The sequence below is a fragment of the Salvelinus fontinalis genome, chromosome 4 (assembly GCF_029448725.1).
Source record: "Salvelinus fontinalis isolate EN_2023a chromosome 4, ASM2944872v1, whole genome shotgun sequence".
In the NCBI taxonomy this organism is placed as follows: Eukaryota; Metazoa; Chordata; class Actinopteri; order Salmoniformes; family Salmonidae; genus Salvelinus; species Salvelinus fontinalis.
In genome coordinates, this window is record NC_074668.1 from 58,929,677 (window position 1) to 58,948,230 (window position 18,554).

The 18,554-nt window shown below is 43.1% G+C and overlaps 1 protein-coding gene, 2 long non-coding RNA genes and 1 pseudogene across 3 annotated transcripts; 2 read left to right on the forward strand and 2 right to left on the reverse strand.

The window, feature by feature from the left end:
- Positions 1–908: 908 nt before the first annotated feature.
- LOC129854064 (uncharacterized) lies at positions 909–2,199 on the forward strand. Its single transcript, XR_008759223.1, has 3 exons — positions 909–1,200; positions 1,343–1,434; positions 2,148–2,199. It is a non-coding gene; the product is annotated as an uncharacterized LOC129854064 (long non-coding RNA).
- Positions 2,200–5,576: 3,377 nt separating this feature from the next.
- LOC129854062 (glutamine-dependent NAD(+) synthetase-like) lies at positions 5,577–9,992 on the forward strand. The gene is made up of 5 exons (XM_055920688.1): positions 5,577–6,674; positions 6,831–8,271; positions 8,765–8,893; positions 9,570–9,746; positions 9,906–9,992. The coding sequence occupies exons 2-5, from the start codon at positions 8,206–8,208 to the stop codon at positions 9,942–9,944; spliced, it is 411 nt and encodes a 136-aa protein (XP_055776663.1). The 5' UTR covers positions 5,577–6,674; positions 6,831–8,205; the 3' UTR covers positions 9,945–9,992.
- LOC129854063 (uncharacterized) lies at positions 8,940–12,827 on the reverse strand. Its single transcript, XR_008759222.1, has 3 exons — positions 12,493–12,827; positions 10,749–10,879; positions 8,940–9,606 (listed from the first exon to the last, which is right to left on the reverse strand). It is a non-coding gene; the product is annotated as an uncharacterized LOC129854063 (long non-coding RNA).
- A 1,479-nt stretch (positions 12,828–14,306) lies between these two features.
- On the reverse strand, positions 14,307–18,355 carry LOC129854066 (uncharacterized protein K02A2.6-like; annotated as a pseudogene).
- Positions 18,356–18,554: the final 199 nt, after the last annotated feature.

The window sequence follows — 18,554 nt, forward strand, 5'->3', positions numbered from 1 at the left end:
TTACATTATTTGAGCGAGTGGAAAAGCCAAGCGGATGCTTCACATTTATACATCCAGTGAAATATCTGTCTCATTGTTGTATCTGTGGTTGGAGTGCCCGGGTCGAAGTGACACAACGTTGCAGCTCAGATAGTATTGGTTCCAACGTTTGAATATCAGCAAGGATACTTTGTTGTACCATTATATGAAATGGGACGAAAGGTTATATTAGCTACGTGCTCATTGATACAACGGGCACTAGATTTTGACGGAAACTTGGAGAGAAAACTAATGTGACAGTATAACTTTAGACCGTCCCCTCGCCCCGACACGGGCGCGAACCAGGGACCTTCTGCACACACCAACAACAGTCACCCACGAAGCATCGTTACCCATCGCTCCACAAAAGCCGCGGGGGCAACAATACTTCTGGGTTTCAGAGCAAGTGACGTAACTGATTGAAACGCTACTAGCGCGTACCCGCTAACTAGCTAGCCATTTCACATCACACTAAGAAGTCCGAATAAAAAAATGCATTAATTGAAGATGCATTGTCCATTTAATTTAAACTGTAGTGTACTCATATACAGGTCTGTTGTAAAGGTCATATGGTGTTGTGATGATTTATAGACATTCCGCTCATAAGCCTGTAGTCTACTATACTAGGTTACTTGCTCTGCAGGAATAGCATGCACATCTTGCAAATCAGGACTCTGGACATACCATTAACATTAATAATGATATATTCTCATGACTAGGTATCGCGATAGCCAAGTCTCAGGGGAAAAATACAGATTGGGACAGGACTGAAAATATGGTATTTAATTAAGTACATCTCCTTCATCAAAGTTGTGATTGTTGAGTACATTACTGTATACAGTGAGTAGCTTATAGCACACATTTAGCTTATTAGACAAATGTATGTCTTTCTTTTTCTGACTCCTATAATGCTCTGTGCATTTGCATATAATAAGCATCCTACATGGCCATGCCTGCTCTGAATTTCCATGAACTTTCCCTCAACCTCCTCTCTTTCTGTCCCTGGTCATCAGTGGGTTAGGCTGTGCAGACCACCTCTACGAGTCAGACACCCTGCTGCACTGCTTCTAGGTACTCAGGAAGCTGCTAGGGTCCCCTGTCACCCAGGACATCATCTGACAAGCACTTCAGCTATGTTGTGCCTCTCTTTGCCTCCTGGACTATCATACAACACTAAACACTGTATGTTGCACTAAGATTTCAGCAACCTGTGGCTAATGTTCTCTACAAGTGTCAGAAATAATACATTCTGAATTGATGTAGTTTATGTGCATTGTCAATAGCAAGTAGGTGTAATTGTTTACAATTTTTACCCTCTTTTTAGAGGAAAATCTTGTTGATTCGACCCAAGATGCTGCTGGCCAGCTATGGGAACAACCGGGAGTTCCGCTGGTTTTCACCATGGAATAAACTCAGGTTAGTGATCAACATAGAATCTGCACAAGAAAGCCTACCTTCTGAAAATAATGATAATGCATTGATAAACAGTGAAATGAAAGATTCTCCAATACTTCTGTATACTTTTTAGACAGTGGTTCTGAAAGTAGGGCTCATAAGCCAAAAGTAGTCTCAGAAAATGTCATACTATGTCACAAATGTTCAGGTATGTCCACCAAGTCATTGCTCTCTCTCTCTCGCTCTGCTGTTTGTGCATCTTGCTAGTTGATACTCAAATGGCGAGGGGCTGAAGCTCATTGGCTAGAACTCGAATTGCTACAGGGCTGGCCCACGTAGGGGAACATCTTGGGAAAATGGCGCAGCACAGCGTCTAGAAAAACAGTTGCTTTCAAACTAGGGATTTTGCGGCTAATTTAGGGTAGACAGTAATTTTGCTCATAAATTATGCATGTATGAACTACACACACACTTTGGGCTGGACACTATCCAGCCCAAAGCAGTAGGTTTAAAAAATACTTAGTATTCACCAAAGTTCCAGAGCATGTCTTTAAATGTTAAAGGTCAAAGCAGATTTGGTAAGTGGAAAAGGACAATAATCCATTTATTTCACATCCCTCATATTAACATATATGCATTTAGCTGCACCCGCCATAACACCTGCAAATCTCTGTACGCGACCAATAAACTTTGATTTGATTTGAACATGGCATTATTGTGCTTGTCTGCCATAGACATGTGGAGGAGTACCTCCTGCCCAGGATGATCCAGGATGTGACAGGATGGGTAGGATCAATCTCTCTCCCTACCGCTCTCTCTAACGGCGGGGTGTTGGTATGCACTAACAAAGATCAGTGATAAGAGGATTATCAGCACGTTTCTTAATTTAAAGGGAAACTGTACCATTAATATACAGTACCAGTCAAAAGTTTGGACAGACCTTCTCATTCAAAGATTTTTCTTTATTTTTACTATTTTCTACCTTAGAATAATAGTGAAGACATAAAAACTATGAAATAACACATATGGAATCATGTAGTAGACAAAAAAGTGTTAAACAAATTAAAATATCTTTTATATTTCAGATTCTTCAAAGTAGCCACCAACTTGCCTTGATGACAGCTTTGCACACTCTTGGCATTCTCTCAACCAGCTTCACCTGGAATGCTTTTCCAACAGTCTTGAAGGAGTTCCCACATATGTTGGCTGCTTTTCCTTCACTCTGGGGTCCAACCAATCCCAAACCATCTCAATTGGGTTGAGGTCGGGTGATTGTGGAGGCCAGGTTATCTGATGCAGCACTCTATCACTCTCCTTCTTGGTCAAATAGCCCTTACACAGCCTGGAGGTGTGTTGGGTCGTTGTCCTGTTGAAAAACAAATGATAGTCCCACTAAGAGCAAACCAGATGGGATGGCGTATCACTGCAGAATGCTGTGGTAGCCATGCCGGTTAAGTGTGCCTTGAATTCTAAATACATCACAGACAGTGTCACCAGCAAAGCACCATCACACCTTCTCTTCCATGCTTCACTCTGGGAACTACACATGCAGAGATAATCTGTTCACCTACTCCGCGTCTCACAAAGATATGGCGGTGGAACCAAAAATCTCAAAATTAGACTCATCAAAGCAAAGGACAGATTTCCACCGGTCTAATGTCCATTGCTCGTGTTTCTTGGCCCAAGTAAGTCTCTTCTTCTTATTGGTATCCTTCAGTAGTGGTTTCTTTGCAGCAATTCGACCATGAAGGCCTGATTCACGCAGTCTCCTCTGAACAGTTGATGTTGAGATGTGTCTGTTGCTTGTGAAGCAACTCTGTGAAGCATTTACTTGGGCTGCAATTTCTGAGGCTGTTAACTCTAATGAACTTATCCTCTGCAGTAGAGGTAACTCTGGGTCTTCCTTTCCTGTGGCGGTCCTCATGAGAGCCAGTTTCATCATAGAGCTTGATGGTTTCTGTGGTTGCCCTTGAAGAAACTTTAAAAGTTCTTGACCTTCATGTCTTAAAGTAATGATGGACTGTCAGTTCTCTTTGCTTATTTTAGCTGTTCTTGTCATAATATGGACTTGGTATTTTACCAAATAGGGCTATCTCTGTATACCACCCCTACATTGTCACAACACAACTGATTGGCTCAAACGCATTAAGAAGGAAAGAAATTCCACAAATGAACTTTTAACAAGGCACAACTGTTAATTGAAATGCATTCCAGGTGACTACCTCATGAAGCTGGTTGAGAGAATGACAAGAGTGTGCAAAGCTGTCATCAAGGCAAAGGGTGGCTACTTTGAAGAATATATTTGTTTAACACTTTTTGGTTTACTACATGATCCCATATGTGTTATTTTATAGTTTTGATGTCTTCACTATTATTCTACAATGTGGAAAATAGTAAAAAATTAAGAAAAACCCTTGAATTAGTAGGTGTGTCCAAACTTTTGACTGGTACTGTCAAAAGTGTAGCAATCAATAGTATAACCCATTTAATGGGATCCTTAATTAAATTATTTTCCATTGTTCTGTCTCTTGAAGTACACTGTCCCCTTTGTTGACTGCGTCCTCTCAACCAGACACCTGCATCAGGAGTGAGGTCTGTGCTGAGCTGTGGAACCCTAGGAGGTACATTCAATTAAGAGCCTCAAATGAAGGTCTTTTCTTTTCACACCTTTACTCAATTTCTGTAATGAGTTGTGTAATACTGTGTGTCGTTAATCATTTGTGTAATGGATTGAAAGAGAGCTCAAATGTTTTTGAGAGATTAAGTGAGATTGCATATGTAAATAAATATATACAGTGTGTGTATGTGTTTTTCTAGTAAGCTACAGTATGTAATGATGCATGTGGGAATGCCATGTGCTTGGCAGCCCCCATGTGGACATGGTTCTGGATGGTGTGGAGATCTTCACCAACTCCTCAGCCAGCCACCACGAGCTACGCAAGGCAGACCACAGAGTCAACCTGGTTAAATCAGCCACCACGAAGGTGATCATACACACACGAACGGACGGACACATGCACGGACACATGCACATGTTACACAGCCCTCAAACTCAACTCTGGACCCTGAAGCCGGTTCCACTGCATTTTTTATTGTTTCCCTCTAATCAGGGACCGGTTTAGACCTGGGACAACAAGGGTGCGCAATTAATTTTAAGATCGAACAGAAAACCAGCAGGCTCCGGACCACGTAGGCTAAGAGTTGAGTACCCCTGTTATACAGTATGTTTAGTGAGAATAGAGGTACTGCATGTTGCCTGCCCAGTAACCACTTGGAGGTACTGTTTTGTCATTAGAACACTGCTCCATTTCATACAGTGTTTTGCTTACATGTATATTTTGATTAGTATGAGTTTGGGTAACGCTTATCATCACATTGATCCTAGACGTGTGTAATAACACTGTAATTACTACACAACAACATTGTTGTTACATGTTATTTGAGTTCATTGTTATTGCATAGTAATGAAGTTGGGCGGTTTCTGATATTACAAGTGGAATAAGGACAAGTGTGTTGTTGTTTTGCACAAACTGGGGGGGGGGGTCTACATGTTTGCCAATCAGAAGGGTTGTGATGGAGACAGACTCTACTATGATGGTTGTGCCATGGTGGCCATCAACGACGACACAGTGGCCCAGGGAAGAAAGTTCTCCCTGGACGACTTGGTAAAGACAGGCTAAACAAAACAGAAAGTAAATGTGAGAAGAATATCTTGCAGCCTTTTCTTTCACCCTCACTTCACTCTCACTTCACACGCCAGGGTGAGCTGTGTTTGATTACATGGCATGCCAAGTAAGCTTGTCGTGTAATGTTATTGCTAATGTTAGCCATTCCCAAAGTCAACTCTTGGACAATGTCTAACCTGTGTGTGTGTGTGTGTGTGTGTGTGTGTGTGTGTGTGTGTGTGTGTGTGTGTGTGTGTGTGTGTGTGTGTGTGTGTGTGTGTGTGTGTGTGTGTTGTAGGAGGTTGTGCCCTTCTGGGTCTGAAGGATGTCCGCAGCTACAGAGGAGAGCATTGCCACCCACAGGTGGTGAGCTGACATCTCTCTTCAAGACAGGGCACTTTTTACTTCTCATAAATGGTAGGTGTGATTCAGAAACACCTTACTCCCCTTGTGAAACTAGCCACTCAAGGGAAGCCAGAGGTAATCCTGTTCAACATTCAACTCCCCAACCCAAGGCGCTGTCTCTGTCCGGTGTCGTCTTTCCTCCCTATACTGGGTACACACTCAAGAGAGTCACTTTAACTTCTCCCTTCAGTTACTGACTCAGACTCAAAATAGCATGCCCATTACATTTGAAATGTCACATGGTTTGCTGTTATGTCCTCCACTGTGTCCAGGAGTATGAGCACAAGCCGGGCCATCGAGTCAAAGTGGACTTCTCCCGGTCTGATTGTGAAGATGTCTACCTCCCCACTCACCAGCCCATTGAGTGGCAGTTCCACACCCCTGAGAAGGAGATTAGGTATGGTACCCCCTGACAAAGACTGTGATCACAAGAGTGTTGTGTGGCTAAAATGCTGCCCAAAATAAATAGTAGCTATTTTTGACTTTGTCTCCCTGTATTTAGTTTTTTCCCCATGGAATCATTGGAAACAGACAGAGATAGCAGCCTACTAAATCGCCACACAGAGGATTCCGAAGCATGGAGTGTGACATTCATTTACCCTGACTGCTCCCTTTGTGTCTGAAACTGAGCTGCCTGTCTTTGGTGGAGCCAAACCATGTCTGAGAGAAGTTAAAACTAAAAATACACGTTTAAAAAAAAGCTACTTTCCAGATTATGTGACTGCCCACCTCTGTACAGTTTACAGTGTACACATACAGACCCTTCCATTCATGTGACAAACAAGCACAGGGCCTTCATTCTAACCTCCAATTTGACCCATGTCAAATACATGCACATGCGTGTCTCTGTGTTCTTGTCTTTGGTGTCTTTAGCCTGGGTCCAGCATGTTGTCTTTGGTACTGCCTAAGGAGAAGTGGTCAGATGAGTAGTGCTATATTTGGTTTGAATGATGTGTAAATGTGCTTACGCTTACTTGCTTATTACTGAATATTTGTACTGAATATACAAAGGATATAGAAAATGTACTGAATATTTATATTGTCTGTCTATCTCTGTCCATAAACACCCCTGTTATTCCCTGCTCCAGGCTGGTTTCCTCCTGCCCCTCAGTGGTGGTGTGGACACTTCCTCTACAGCCTGCGTTGTCTACCCCATGTGTGTGCTGGTCTGCCAGGCAGTCAGAGATGGCAGTGAGTACTGGACTGGATACAGGCCCATAATGGTTTGTTGTGTCCCACAAGGGACACATGGCTCCTATTCTAAAGTTTGACGTTGCATTCGAAGTTTGTCACTACAGCTTCGGACAGCTACAGCTTCAGCTTCTTCCCTCCTTCTCCCTGTATCAGACTACCAGGTGCTGGAGGATGTTCAACGGGTAGTGATGTGATGTGTCCTACACCCCCCGGGACCCACGGGAGCTGTGCGGATGCATCTTTACCACCTGCTACATGGCCAGTGAGAACTCCTCGGTGGGAACCCGTAACAGGGCCAAAGAGCTGGCTGCTCAGATTGGCACGTGAGCGTCACTGGCCCCATCATAGTCGGGCAGTTACAGAATAACAAATTAGAACACAAGAAGTCTTGCATCTGTTATAAATCTCACCCTGTGCTTTTCTTCGAAAGTTTTTTTTCTTCTGTGTATTTTTCTTGTTTATTCAGTTCACACATGAACCTCAACATCGACATGGCAGTGAAAGGCATGCTGGGAATCTTCTCCATGGTTACGGGAAAGTGTCCCCAGTTCCGTGCTAATGGTGGAAGCACCAGAGAAAACCTTGCCCTACAGAATGTGCAAGTGGGTTAAGTGTTAGGGTGCAAGGAGTACTCCAATACATTGTTCAGGTGATACCTGAAACACTGCAACAAAGCAGAGACACGTTTTTTTGCAAAGTGGAAAAACAAAACAAATCTAAGATGAGCAGGGCTTTGGCCCTCGCTTGCACTTCTCTTTTATTGCGCCATTTACTTGCATATTCACACAGGCTCACCACAATCCTCACACCATCATATATGACTGCTCAGTAAGGCAGACCTGACAAGCTTCCTGCGGTACTGTGTCGAACAGTTCCAGCTCACCGCAGTTGAACAGTCTGAGCTGAGAAAACAATTGTGTGGTGTGTGAATTTGATGATCCTTTATCTACTGTTTTGGGGTGGCAGGTAGCCTAGTGGTTAGAGCATTGGGCTAGTAACCGAGAGGTTGCTGGATCAAATCCCCGAGCTGACACCCACTGTTAACCCACTGTTTCCCGGCAGGCCTGTTCCACCCCGGCCCGTATCAGGATGATTCTGGCCTACCTCTTTGCTCAGCTCAGTCAGTGGGCTGAGGGGAAACCTGGTGGCCTTCTAGTCCTTGGCTCAGCCAATGTGGATGAGAGGTTAGTGAGTACTATAAATTTCTGTCTCACTTAAAAGAAACTCTGTGTTGTCTGCTTCAGTCCAACAGAAAATAACAAAAATAGTATGGACCCCTCTCTCGATTTGACCTTCACCTCAATACCCCTCTATTCTGCTACTTCACTAAGTAAGTATGACTGCTCAGTAAGGCAGACCTGACAAGCTTCCTGCGGTACTGTGTCGAACAGTTCCAGCTCACCGCTCTCAGAAGGCGAAGCACGCTGCTCTGCAAACCCGTCTTCTTCTCTGGGACAATACAAAACAGTCTGTATAATGTCAGGAGACTCACCGTGTTGGCAACTGTCTTTATGTCCTCTGTAGTATCATGGCTGCACCTCCCTCTGCAGAGCTGGAGCCCCTGACGGACGGCCAGGTGTTGCAGACTGATGAGGTAACGAGTCAACATGTCACCTCTAGTGGAGCCAGATGTGGCCTTGGGCCCTCTGACTATGTTGATCGTTGTGGGTGTGGGCCAACCACATATGAAGTGACAACTTATTATTCTTTTTTTCTTCTCACATACTGTACACACACTGCTGGGATTGACCTTTCTTTATACGTATTAAGAAAAATTGACATTTAAGACTTACAGGTTAAAGTCATATCATATACCATAAATAAAAACCCTCAGCTCTATTCAGTTTGACTACTGTTGTTATTGTCCCGCCATGTTTTTCCTCTGTGGCTGTGTTGACTGTGTGGCTCAACTTTCCCTTGTCCGTGACTGCTGTCTATATATACCACCTCACAAGCTTGGAAGATGGATGTCTCTTCGGGGATGTCATCTGTGCACATATCTTGTTCTGTTGTGCTGTAATCTGACCTCTTCCTTATCCCTTGCTGTTGTCCTCTCTCTTGGTCTCTCTGTGTCCCCCTCTCGTCAGTCTGACATAGGGATGACATACTCGGAGCTGTCTGTGATTGGCCGGATCAGGAAGATTTCCAAGTGCGGCCCGTACAGCATGTCCTGGAAACTCATCCACACGTGGAGGGAGGCACTCTCCCCTCTACAGGTCACTCTACACCCCTGTATCGCTCACCATTTACTATTTTCATACTATTAGATGCCTACCGTGTAAAAACGAGGAAAAATCTCAATGATAGAGTGTTATGTTTCACACAAAGTCATGTTCACACTGAGTGTACAAAACATTAAGAACACCTTCCTTATATTGAGTTGCATTCACTCTACAAGGTGTCAAAAGCGTTCCACAGGGATGCTGGCCCATGTTGACTGCAATGGTTCCCACAGTTGTGTTAAGTTGGCTGGATGTCCTTTGGGTGGTGGACCGTTCTTGATACACACGGGAAACTGTTGAGTGTGAAAAACCCAGCAGTGTTGCAGTTCTTGACACAAACTGGTGCACATGGCACCTACTACCATACTCTGTTCAAAGGCATTTCAATATTTTGTCTTGCCCATTCACCCTATGAATGGGACACATACACAATCCATGTCTCAATTGTCTTAAGGATTAAAGGTTGTTCTTTAACCTGTGTCCTCCCCTTTAATTACACTGATTGAAGTGCATTTAACAAGTGACATCAATAAGGGATCATAGCTTTCACCAAGATTCCCCCTGGTTAGTCTATGTCATGGAAAGGTGTTCATAATGTTTTGTGCACTCAGTGTATGATATCTATTTGTTTGATTGAGAATAACACTTCTTCTGACCATTGACATTTCAGGGGGCAGCCAAAGTGAAACACTTCTTCCAGATGTATTCTGTGAACAGACACAAAATGACAACTGTGACACCATCCTACCACGCTGAGGGCTATGGCCCCGATGACAACCGCTTTGACCTCAGGCCATTCCTCTACAACACTCGCTGGTCCTGGCAGTTCAGAGCCATTGATAATCAGGTGGGGATCCAGTAGTCAGCATGACATTTTACTGTGGATCTCTCACATTTGCTTGTTCCCTCCTCAACGGCTTAATCGGATTTGATTTAATCTCACAAAGAATTGTGAACGTTCACTGAGTACACTGAACATGGTAAGTTATTGTTATTTCATACACAGGTGTCCAAGATGGAGGTTGGGAATGACTACCACAACTAAGGTTCCTCCCAATTCTAGAGCAACATCGCAAAGAAGCCATCTAAACTGTGAGAATTAACACTGTGGTGCAACAGTGCAACTCCAAACAATCTTACTGTACACACAATGCCTTCTTACTGTACAGCAGGGGAGATTTTAGCATGTAACTCTTGGTGGGGCACGACAAGCGGATAAGAGGTTATCCATCATTTTGATTAAGACATTAATGAGCGAGCTAGGATGGATGTAGTCATAACTATTTGTTCAGCACTTTTGAAATGTACAGCGACAGAATTCAGAACATGGGCTGTTCTTATAGTGTTCTCCCTGTACACCAAGTCAGAACCGTAGGATAAATAAAGGGGGCATATAAGCAGACAGTTTTTATTTAACTAGGCTAGTCAGTTAAGAACAAATTCTTATTTTCAATGGCGGCCTAGGAACACTGGGTTAACTGCCTTGTTCAGGGGCAGAACGACAGATTTTTACCTTGTCAGCTCGGGGATTCAATCTTGCAACCTTTCGGTTACTAGTCCAACGCTCTAACCACTAGGCTACCTGCTGTCCCATTAATGAACGCTCTTACAATATTAGATGATTACATTTCTCAAAAACAGGTTATAGGTTACATGTGCACCACCAAGTCAGAACAGTAGGCGAAATTAAGAGTTGAAAATATACCAAATTATTAGGGTGAGGCACATGGGCTACGAACAGCTTACTACACAACATACACTTAGTATTACTTTCTTAGCTACAGTATACATATCTCCCTGACATATTACATAATTTATGCAGCAGCATATAAAACATTTTTGGACTCACCTTGTTGTACTGTGCTCACTTAAACAGGAAGGTGGTGCGGCGGTTCTTCGTGGGCAAATTTTGTCATCAAACTTGGTCATCAAATGCTGGCATTCTCTGGATTTATGGTGCTTTCAAGATAACTGGGAACTCTGAAAAAAATAAGATCAAATCATGATGACATCAGTGATCTTCAGGTTGTAGCTCTAGAAAACGGCCAGAGTTCCCGATTTACAATTCCGAGTTGGATGAAAGTTCAAAACGCATTTTCCCAGTCGTTTTCCCGAGTTCCCAGTTGTCTTGAACTCACTAAAGTCCGATTTTGCAGTTCTGAGTTAACAGTTGTTTTGAGTGCGGCATAAATCATGCTTCATTGACAGCATGGCCAATGTTGAATGTTTATAATTTTAAACTAGGAAAAGAGACCCTTAATCTTAGACTTGGGACCACACAGCCACTCCACTGAATAGCAGGCTAATGACTGCTTTGAAATGCTTGCAGTTAGCCACTGATTCCTTCCAAACCACTCATTGTTGAATTTGCGATTTCCAACTTGTTGTGTAATGGTTATGTCCAATAGCTGATGAGCACCACTACGTTTTATCAATCATTTATTTGAATTATTTCTCTTCATATGACAAGGATTAAAAAGGATTTCCCAGCAGATTGTCGACTTGATTCATGATGATGACTGCTAGCTAAGATTTTGAAAGTATGATGTTGTCATGATCAGTCCAATCAAAGTTACTGTAGATAAAACGTGATTTGACGTCATTTTATCCGTGGCCAATGCCCTTGAGCCTTCTTGGATGGGCACTTCTAATGTAACCCTATGGCAGTACCCAAGGGGCTAGAATTTTTTAGGTCTACCCTTAGACATGGCAGTGACGTAGTGTCCCCATGAGTGACAGAACACTGAGCCAATCTCGGCACAACGCTCCGTATTTTCTTGCCCCACCACCACAGAAAGCACTGAGCTAGGCTGAAACACCTGCATTTTGGAGCTGCCTTACTTAAGAAAACAAAAAGAGACCATGTTTGTATGCGGCTTTATTAACTCAATTATATATTTTTTATATTGTTTGCAAACTGATATGTGGCACGTATTAATGCCAGAATAACAGGCAAGCACAAAAAAACTATTTTTTAATTATATTTTTTGCTAAAAATGTGGGTCTAACTTGCCTTGAATGACGGGTCGCCACTGCTGTACAGTATACCAATTTCTGAAAATAGACCTAGACTATTGATTGATATTGTAGACTCTAACAATGAAGGGTATTCAAAATGACTATTTTGTGTCAGTTGTTCATCATTATGTGCATTATGTTGTCATTCTTCATGCTGTAGGCCAGCTTAATCTGGAGGTCAAAAGTAGTATCAATGTCTTAAAATATTCACAACAGTCTATTCTCTCAGGTTCAAATAGAATACACTTGTTCATTGAAATATTGATGTTCAGCTTTTCTTTTCCTCTCTGGGATAGGTGGGACGCTAGCGTCCCAACAGCCATGTTAAAATGTAGAGCGCCAGAATCAAAAAAATTATATAAAATTAAACTTGATTAAATCACACATTTAAGATACCAAATTAAAGCTACACTCGTTGTGAATCCATCCAACATGTCAGATTTCAAAAAGGCTTTTCGGCGAAAGCATAAGATGCTATTATCTGATGATAGCAAAATGTCAACAAGAGAGTGTAGCCTATTCAACCATGCCGGCGCTACTCAAAACGCAGATATAAAATATAAAACATGCATTACCTTTGACGAGATTCTTTTGTTGGCACTCCAATATGTCCCATAAACATCACAAATGGTCCTTTTGTTCGATTAATTCCGTCCATATATATCCAAATTGTCCATTTATTTTGCGCCGTTGTACCAGAAAAAAACAGCGTTCAATTTGCAGAAAGTCATGACAAAATATCAAAAAAATTACCTCTAAACTTTGCCAAAACATTTCAAAGTACTTTTGTAATACAACCTAAGGTATTTGTAAACGTTAATAATCGATCAAATTGAAGACGGGTCAATCTGTTTTCAATATAGGAGATAAACAAACTCAAGGTACTTTTCAAGTCTTGCACAACAATCAAACAAAAACACCAGACGTCAACCTACTTCCTGGTGTTTTTCTTTCACACTGTTCAAATGATTAACCTTAATCTTTTTCCATACACTGGCGACATCCAGTGGAAGCAGTAGGAACTGCGACTAAAGTGATTAAAATTCTGGCCTGCCTATAATAACTCCTTGAACACACAGTGACTTAAAAAAGAAAAAGTTAGTCCTCAGGGTTTTGACTGCTATATAAGTTCTCTTATACTTACAGATATGATTCAAACAGTTTTAGAAACTTCAGAGTGTTTTCTATCCAAATCTACTAATAATATGCATATCTTATATTCTGGGGATGAGTAGAACGAAGTTGAAATGGGGCACGCTATTTTTCCATAAGTGAAAACTCTGCACCCTAACCCAAGAAGTTTTAAACACGTTTTTATCTTGGTTTGTTATGTTGTCATCAATTATGTGTATAACATGAGCCTAAGTGGTAATTTTACAAAGGAAGTGGAAAACTGATGGTTAAAAGAGTAAGTGTGAAACGTATTTTTCGTACCACTTTGATTGGCGCGTAAAAGGCTGATGACTAACAAAATAGAAAGTACACTACCACTAGACCGTGCAAGTAGACCGTGCCAAAGTAGACTACCATTGTTTTACATTAAGAGCTACTATAGGCATTTTTGGGGGAGAGGCTGAACTCTTGAGTTTCGCGCGGTGTAGGTCAGTGGAGCAGTGAGTCACCCGCTGGTGAAAAGTCATACTTGAGGACGAAGACACAGGGAGGAGTAAGCTAGCTAGTTCGTTTCCTAAAAACATATTTCCCGTACTGTCGTAGCTAAGTGGAGAAACTGTCTGTAAATAGAAAACGATGGGTTTAACAAATTTACACGTTTTTGACAGCATAATATGTTTTCTGTCTCTCTGACAGTTACAGTATAGTTCTCATTCTCTTTACTAAAACTGTCAATTTACACTTGGCGGAGTTTGAGTTTGTTTTACCCGAGTTACAGGTGCTGCATAAACAAGTTTACACTCGCTTAGTTAGCTCAAATGTACTAAATGCAATCGGAACCACTGCTGACTGGAAGCATTAACTACGGCTCCCACCCTGACAACAATGATCTCCTTGTTAAGGGATCCCCAACGACGAGACGTCTGTCCTCCACGGTTGCTGCAGAGTATTGCTGTGTCGAAGGGGGTAAGCGTTTCAGTAGTTCACACTATTAGAAGCATAGCTTCATAACATGTTATAACACGGTCATAACCATTCAATGTCATAACAGCGGACATCACTTGTCACGATATCTTCATCACACTGTCATGACACATATATTTAGACCTATTGTGACATATGACATGATAAGGTCCTCTACCCTTTCGCCATATAATATCAGGCCACTGATCACCCAGTGATGTTCTGGACGGTGTAGCATTGACATGAGAAGTAATTCATATGGTTGTATATACTACAGTCAATCAAATTAACAAATTGTCACTGTAGTGTCTTAGCTCTTATTACTTATTTATATAATAAGAAAGACTCTGAATACAAGAAATGGAACTGGAGCTTCACATTTTACTGGAATCAGTAAGTACCAGAATAACATAGAACAACACTGCGCATGACCAAGGATGCTCCATTCTTACAGGGGACATCAGTAATTCACAGAACATAACATTCCTTCTCTTATACAATCAGAGTTACTTTTACCAACCCACAACTGAAACACTTCCCAGAACTTGTTGTAGTTATTTTGCATCTTTTAATTTGAACTTGAACAGTTAGTTTTTGTTTGTTTGTTTATAAGTCCAGTCTGTCTGGTGGACGGTGCCTTCGTTCTGGGTAGCGCCTAGGATTGTCTGGAGGCTCCTGAACATCCTCAGTGTGTGCTTGCTCCCTTATAGCTTCTGCTATAGCAGCACCTTCATCAACACGTTCCCTTCTTTCAGCCTGGGGTCTCTTTACTGCCCCACCGTCCTCTACAGTTCCCTGTGTGTCACTCTCAGGAGCTCTCTGTGCCTGTTCTCTCTCGATTGTTGTGCTGTTTTCCGTGGAATGCATTTGGTTAATGTGACGCCGCCACATTCTGTCTGGGCTCACTTGAACCTGGTAAGTTCTGGGTCCCGTTTGTGTATGTACGATCCCTCTTGTCCATTTCCCTCCTCTTCTGTAGTCTCGCACCATCACTTCCTGTCATGTTTGGAGATGGCGCTCCCGGCCACCGGAGAGTATCTTGGCTTGTTTGTTCAGCTCTTCATTACGCCTGTTAGGCTTCATGATGTATGTGTGCGGAGAGGCCTCCCGAACATCAGTGAGGCTGGGCTTTCATTTGTCGTGGCATGTGGGGTGTTTCGGTAGGAGGCCAGGAACTTGGCCAGTTTTGTTTGCAAAGTCCCTTCATCTCGTTTTGCTGCCCGGAGTCCTTGCTTTAGGAACTGGCAGAACAAAGCGGAACAAAGCTGAACAAAGCTGGCAGAACAAAGCTGGCAGAACAAAGCGTTCTGCCAGCCCATTGGTGGCAGGGTGGTACGGAGCTGAGGTTGAGTGTTTGATTCCATTTACTGACATGAATCTTGTAAACTTGTCACTTACAAAAGCTTGCGCGTTGTCACTTACTAGCTGCAGCGGCAAGCCGAAGCGTGCAAACGTTGTTCTGAGACACTATTGTCTGAGCTGAGGTGGAGGAGTCAGTGCAAAACACCTCTGGCCATTTGGAATGGGCATCAACTATAACCAGAAACATGTGCCTTTCAAAGGGACCAGCGTAGTCCACATGAATTCTCTGCCATGGCTCTGTGGGCCATTCTCAAGGGTGGACTGGGACAGGAGCAGGCATGTGAAGGGTTTCCAAACATCCGCTACAGTTCTTTGCCATGTTTTCTATCTGTTGATCCAGACCTGGCCACCAGAAGTGACTCCTTGCGAGCAGATTCATTTTGACAATTCCAACATGACCTTCATGTAGTTGCTGCAAAACCTGATGTTGGCATTTCTGGGGTATCATGACTCTCATTCCCCACATCAAACATCCTTGGTACGTTGTAATTTCGTTTCTCCGCTGGAAATACGGAGTCAGCTCCTTTCTGCCAGTAGCTGGCCATCCTGACATGGTGTAGGTGTACACTTTTGACAAGGTCACATCTTTCCTTGTCTCCTGTTTGATAACTGTGCTTGTGACCGGTAGTGCCTCGAGCTGAGCGGTATGGAAAATGTCCACTGCATCCACACTCCTTTGTCTTTCTCTTGTACACGGCAGTCTGGATAATCCATCGGCATTTGTGTGGAGGGACGACGGCTTAAACTCAATGTCATATATATGACTGGCAAGGAACAAGGCGTATCGCTGTAACCTGGCTGCTGTCATTGCCGGAATGCCTTTCTTTGGACTGAAAATGGACAGCAACGGCTGGTGATCCGTAACCAGTGTGAAACGCTTGCCATATAGGTATGCGTGAAATTTCTTGACGCCCCACACTAGCGCCAGTGCTTCTTTGTCGATTTGTGAGTAGTTTTTCTCTGCATCGTTCAATGTTCGTGACGCGAATGCAACTGGCCTCTCTGACCCATCTTTCAGTGTGTGTGAAAGGACGGCCCCTAAGCCATAAGGGGACGCATCACAAGCCAACTTCACTGGCAGTTCAGGGTCGTAATGCACCAGGACCTGTTCAGATGTGATGAGCCGTTTTGCCTCAAGAAATGCATTTTCACACTGTTCTGTCCACCGCCATGTCCTATTCTTTTCCAGGAGCTGATTTAGAGGCTGGAGTACTGCTGAAAGGTTTGGGAGGAATCTTCTGTAGTAATTGATCAGTCCCGCAAAAGATCTCACTTCTGTGATATTTTGTGGTCGTGGTGCCTGTACCACTGCCTCGATTTTGTCCTGTGTTTTGTGCAATCCATTGCGGTCAATTTCATGTCCACAGAAGACAATCTTGTCTTTGAAGAACTAACACTTCTGTAAGTTTGCCTGTAGACCATACTCTTTCAGTCTTTTCAGGACCTCTTCCAGGTTAGCCAGGTGTTCTTTGTCGGTGCGTCCTCTTATGATCATGTCTGGGGCCGATGCGATGCCAAAAACCAGGCGGTTATACCTGTATAGACCTTTGTGTGTGTTTATTGTCAGGTACTGTTTGGAGCTCTCTTCAACCGGTAGCTGCAGGTAAGCCTGTTTCAGATCGATTTTACTGAAGTGTTTCCCACCAGCTAGTGCAGCAAAGATGTCCTCCAGACGTGGCAAGGGGTATTGGTCCACATGCAACATTGAATTCACAGTTACCTTGAAGTCCCCACACATTCTAACAGACCCGTCTTTCTTCACAATAGGAACTATGGGTGTGGCCCATTCGCTTCTGTCCACTTTCATCAGGACCCCTGTATCCTGCAAGCGATCGATTTCCGCTTCCACCTTTGGGCTCAGGGAGTATGGAACCGATCTGGCTTTGCAGAATTTTGGGGTTGCGTCATCTCTCAGTACAAGTTTTGCTGTGAAGCCTTTTAATGTTCCCATCTGATCACTGAACACTGTGTTGTATTTCTTCCGCAAGTGTTCCAGTGTTTGGTCTGTGTCTTTCTCTTTGGACTGGAACGTGTGGAGCATTTTCAAATCACACCTGTTCAGCTTTATTTTTGAAAGCCATTCCCTGCCAAATAATGGGGGGGCAGTTCCAGGCACCACATACAGCTGTAACTGCTGTGTTTGCCCCCATAAGTCACACTGACCTGCAACGCCCCCATTGGGCTCAATCTCTCTCCTGAGTAGGTCTTCAGCAACACATTTGTGTTCTTCAGCTTGATAGCCTTGAAGTGCTCATTGTAGACAGTAGTGGAAATTATAGACACTGCAGATCCTGTGTCCAGCTCCATTTTGAGGGGTTTGTCTTCGATATCTGGTGTCACCCATATTATGCTACTGCTGGGAGAAGTCACTGTGTTTAACTCCATTGTACCAATTAATTGTTCATCTGAATCACTGCCACTGTTCTCTGCTAGTGCATTCACAGACCCTTTAATTTTCTCCGTTTTACTGTTGTGACTGAATTTTGCTCTGCATGCTCTTTGAATGTGCCCCCTTCTACTGCATTTGTGACAAATTTCGTCTTTGAAACGGCAGTCCTCTGCTCTGTGACCATCTCTGTCACACCTGTTGCATTTTTCGGCCACACGGGAGCGCTGTCGGCTGCGCGAAAACTTGTGCAGGGAAGTTTGTGATAGGTCAGTATTTCTTTTACTTTGCAACTCAAATGCATCTTTCGTCGCGATTTCCATAGTCACAGCAATTTCAACAGCCTTTGCAAACGTGAGATCTGATTCTGTGAGCAAACTTTTTTGAATGTGTTCATGTTTCAGTCCACAAACAAATCTATCCCCTAATGTGTAATTTAGGTTCTCTCCAAACTGGCAATGTTCAGACAGTTTCTTCAACTCTGCTACATATGTACCAACACCCTCACCCTCATTCTGATCTCTCTTGTGGAAACGAAAACGTTCCGCGATGAGGAGTGGTATAGGTGATAGGTGATTTTGCAATATCTCCACAAGCTCTGTGAATGTTTTATTTGAGGGCTTCAGAGGGGCAGTCAGATCTCTTAGCAAACTGTACGTTTTTGGGCCAATTAAACTCAACGCTGGTACTCTCTTGTTATCAGCAATGTCGTTTGCAATGAAGTACTGTTCCAGTCGTTCAATGTAAGTTGGCCAGTTTTCTTGCGCGTCATCAAACACATCTATTTCCCCGATGCTAGCCATTCTCTTTACC

What these genes read in the sequence shown, in the direction of transcription:
- LOC129854062 (XM_055920688.1), top strand. Translation starts at nt 8,206, where the DNA reads ATGGCTGCACCTCCCTCTGCAGAGCTGGAGCCCCTGACGGACGGCCAG. An exon ending in AGGCACTCTCCCCTCTACAG is followed by an intron (nt 8,894 to 9,569) that starts GTCACTCTACAC and finishes TTGACATTTCAG; the next exon opens with GGGGCAGCCAAAGTGAAACA. An exon ending in TCAGAGCCATTGATAATCAG is followed by an intron (nt 9,747 to 9,905) that starts GTGGGGATCCAG and finishes TTTCATACACAG; the next exon opens with GTGTCCAAGATGGAGGTTGG.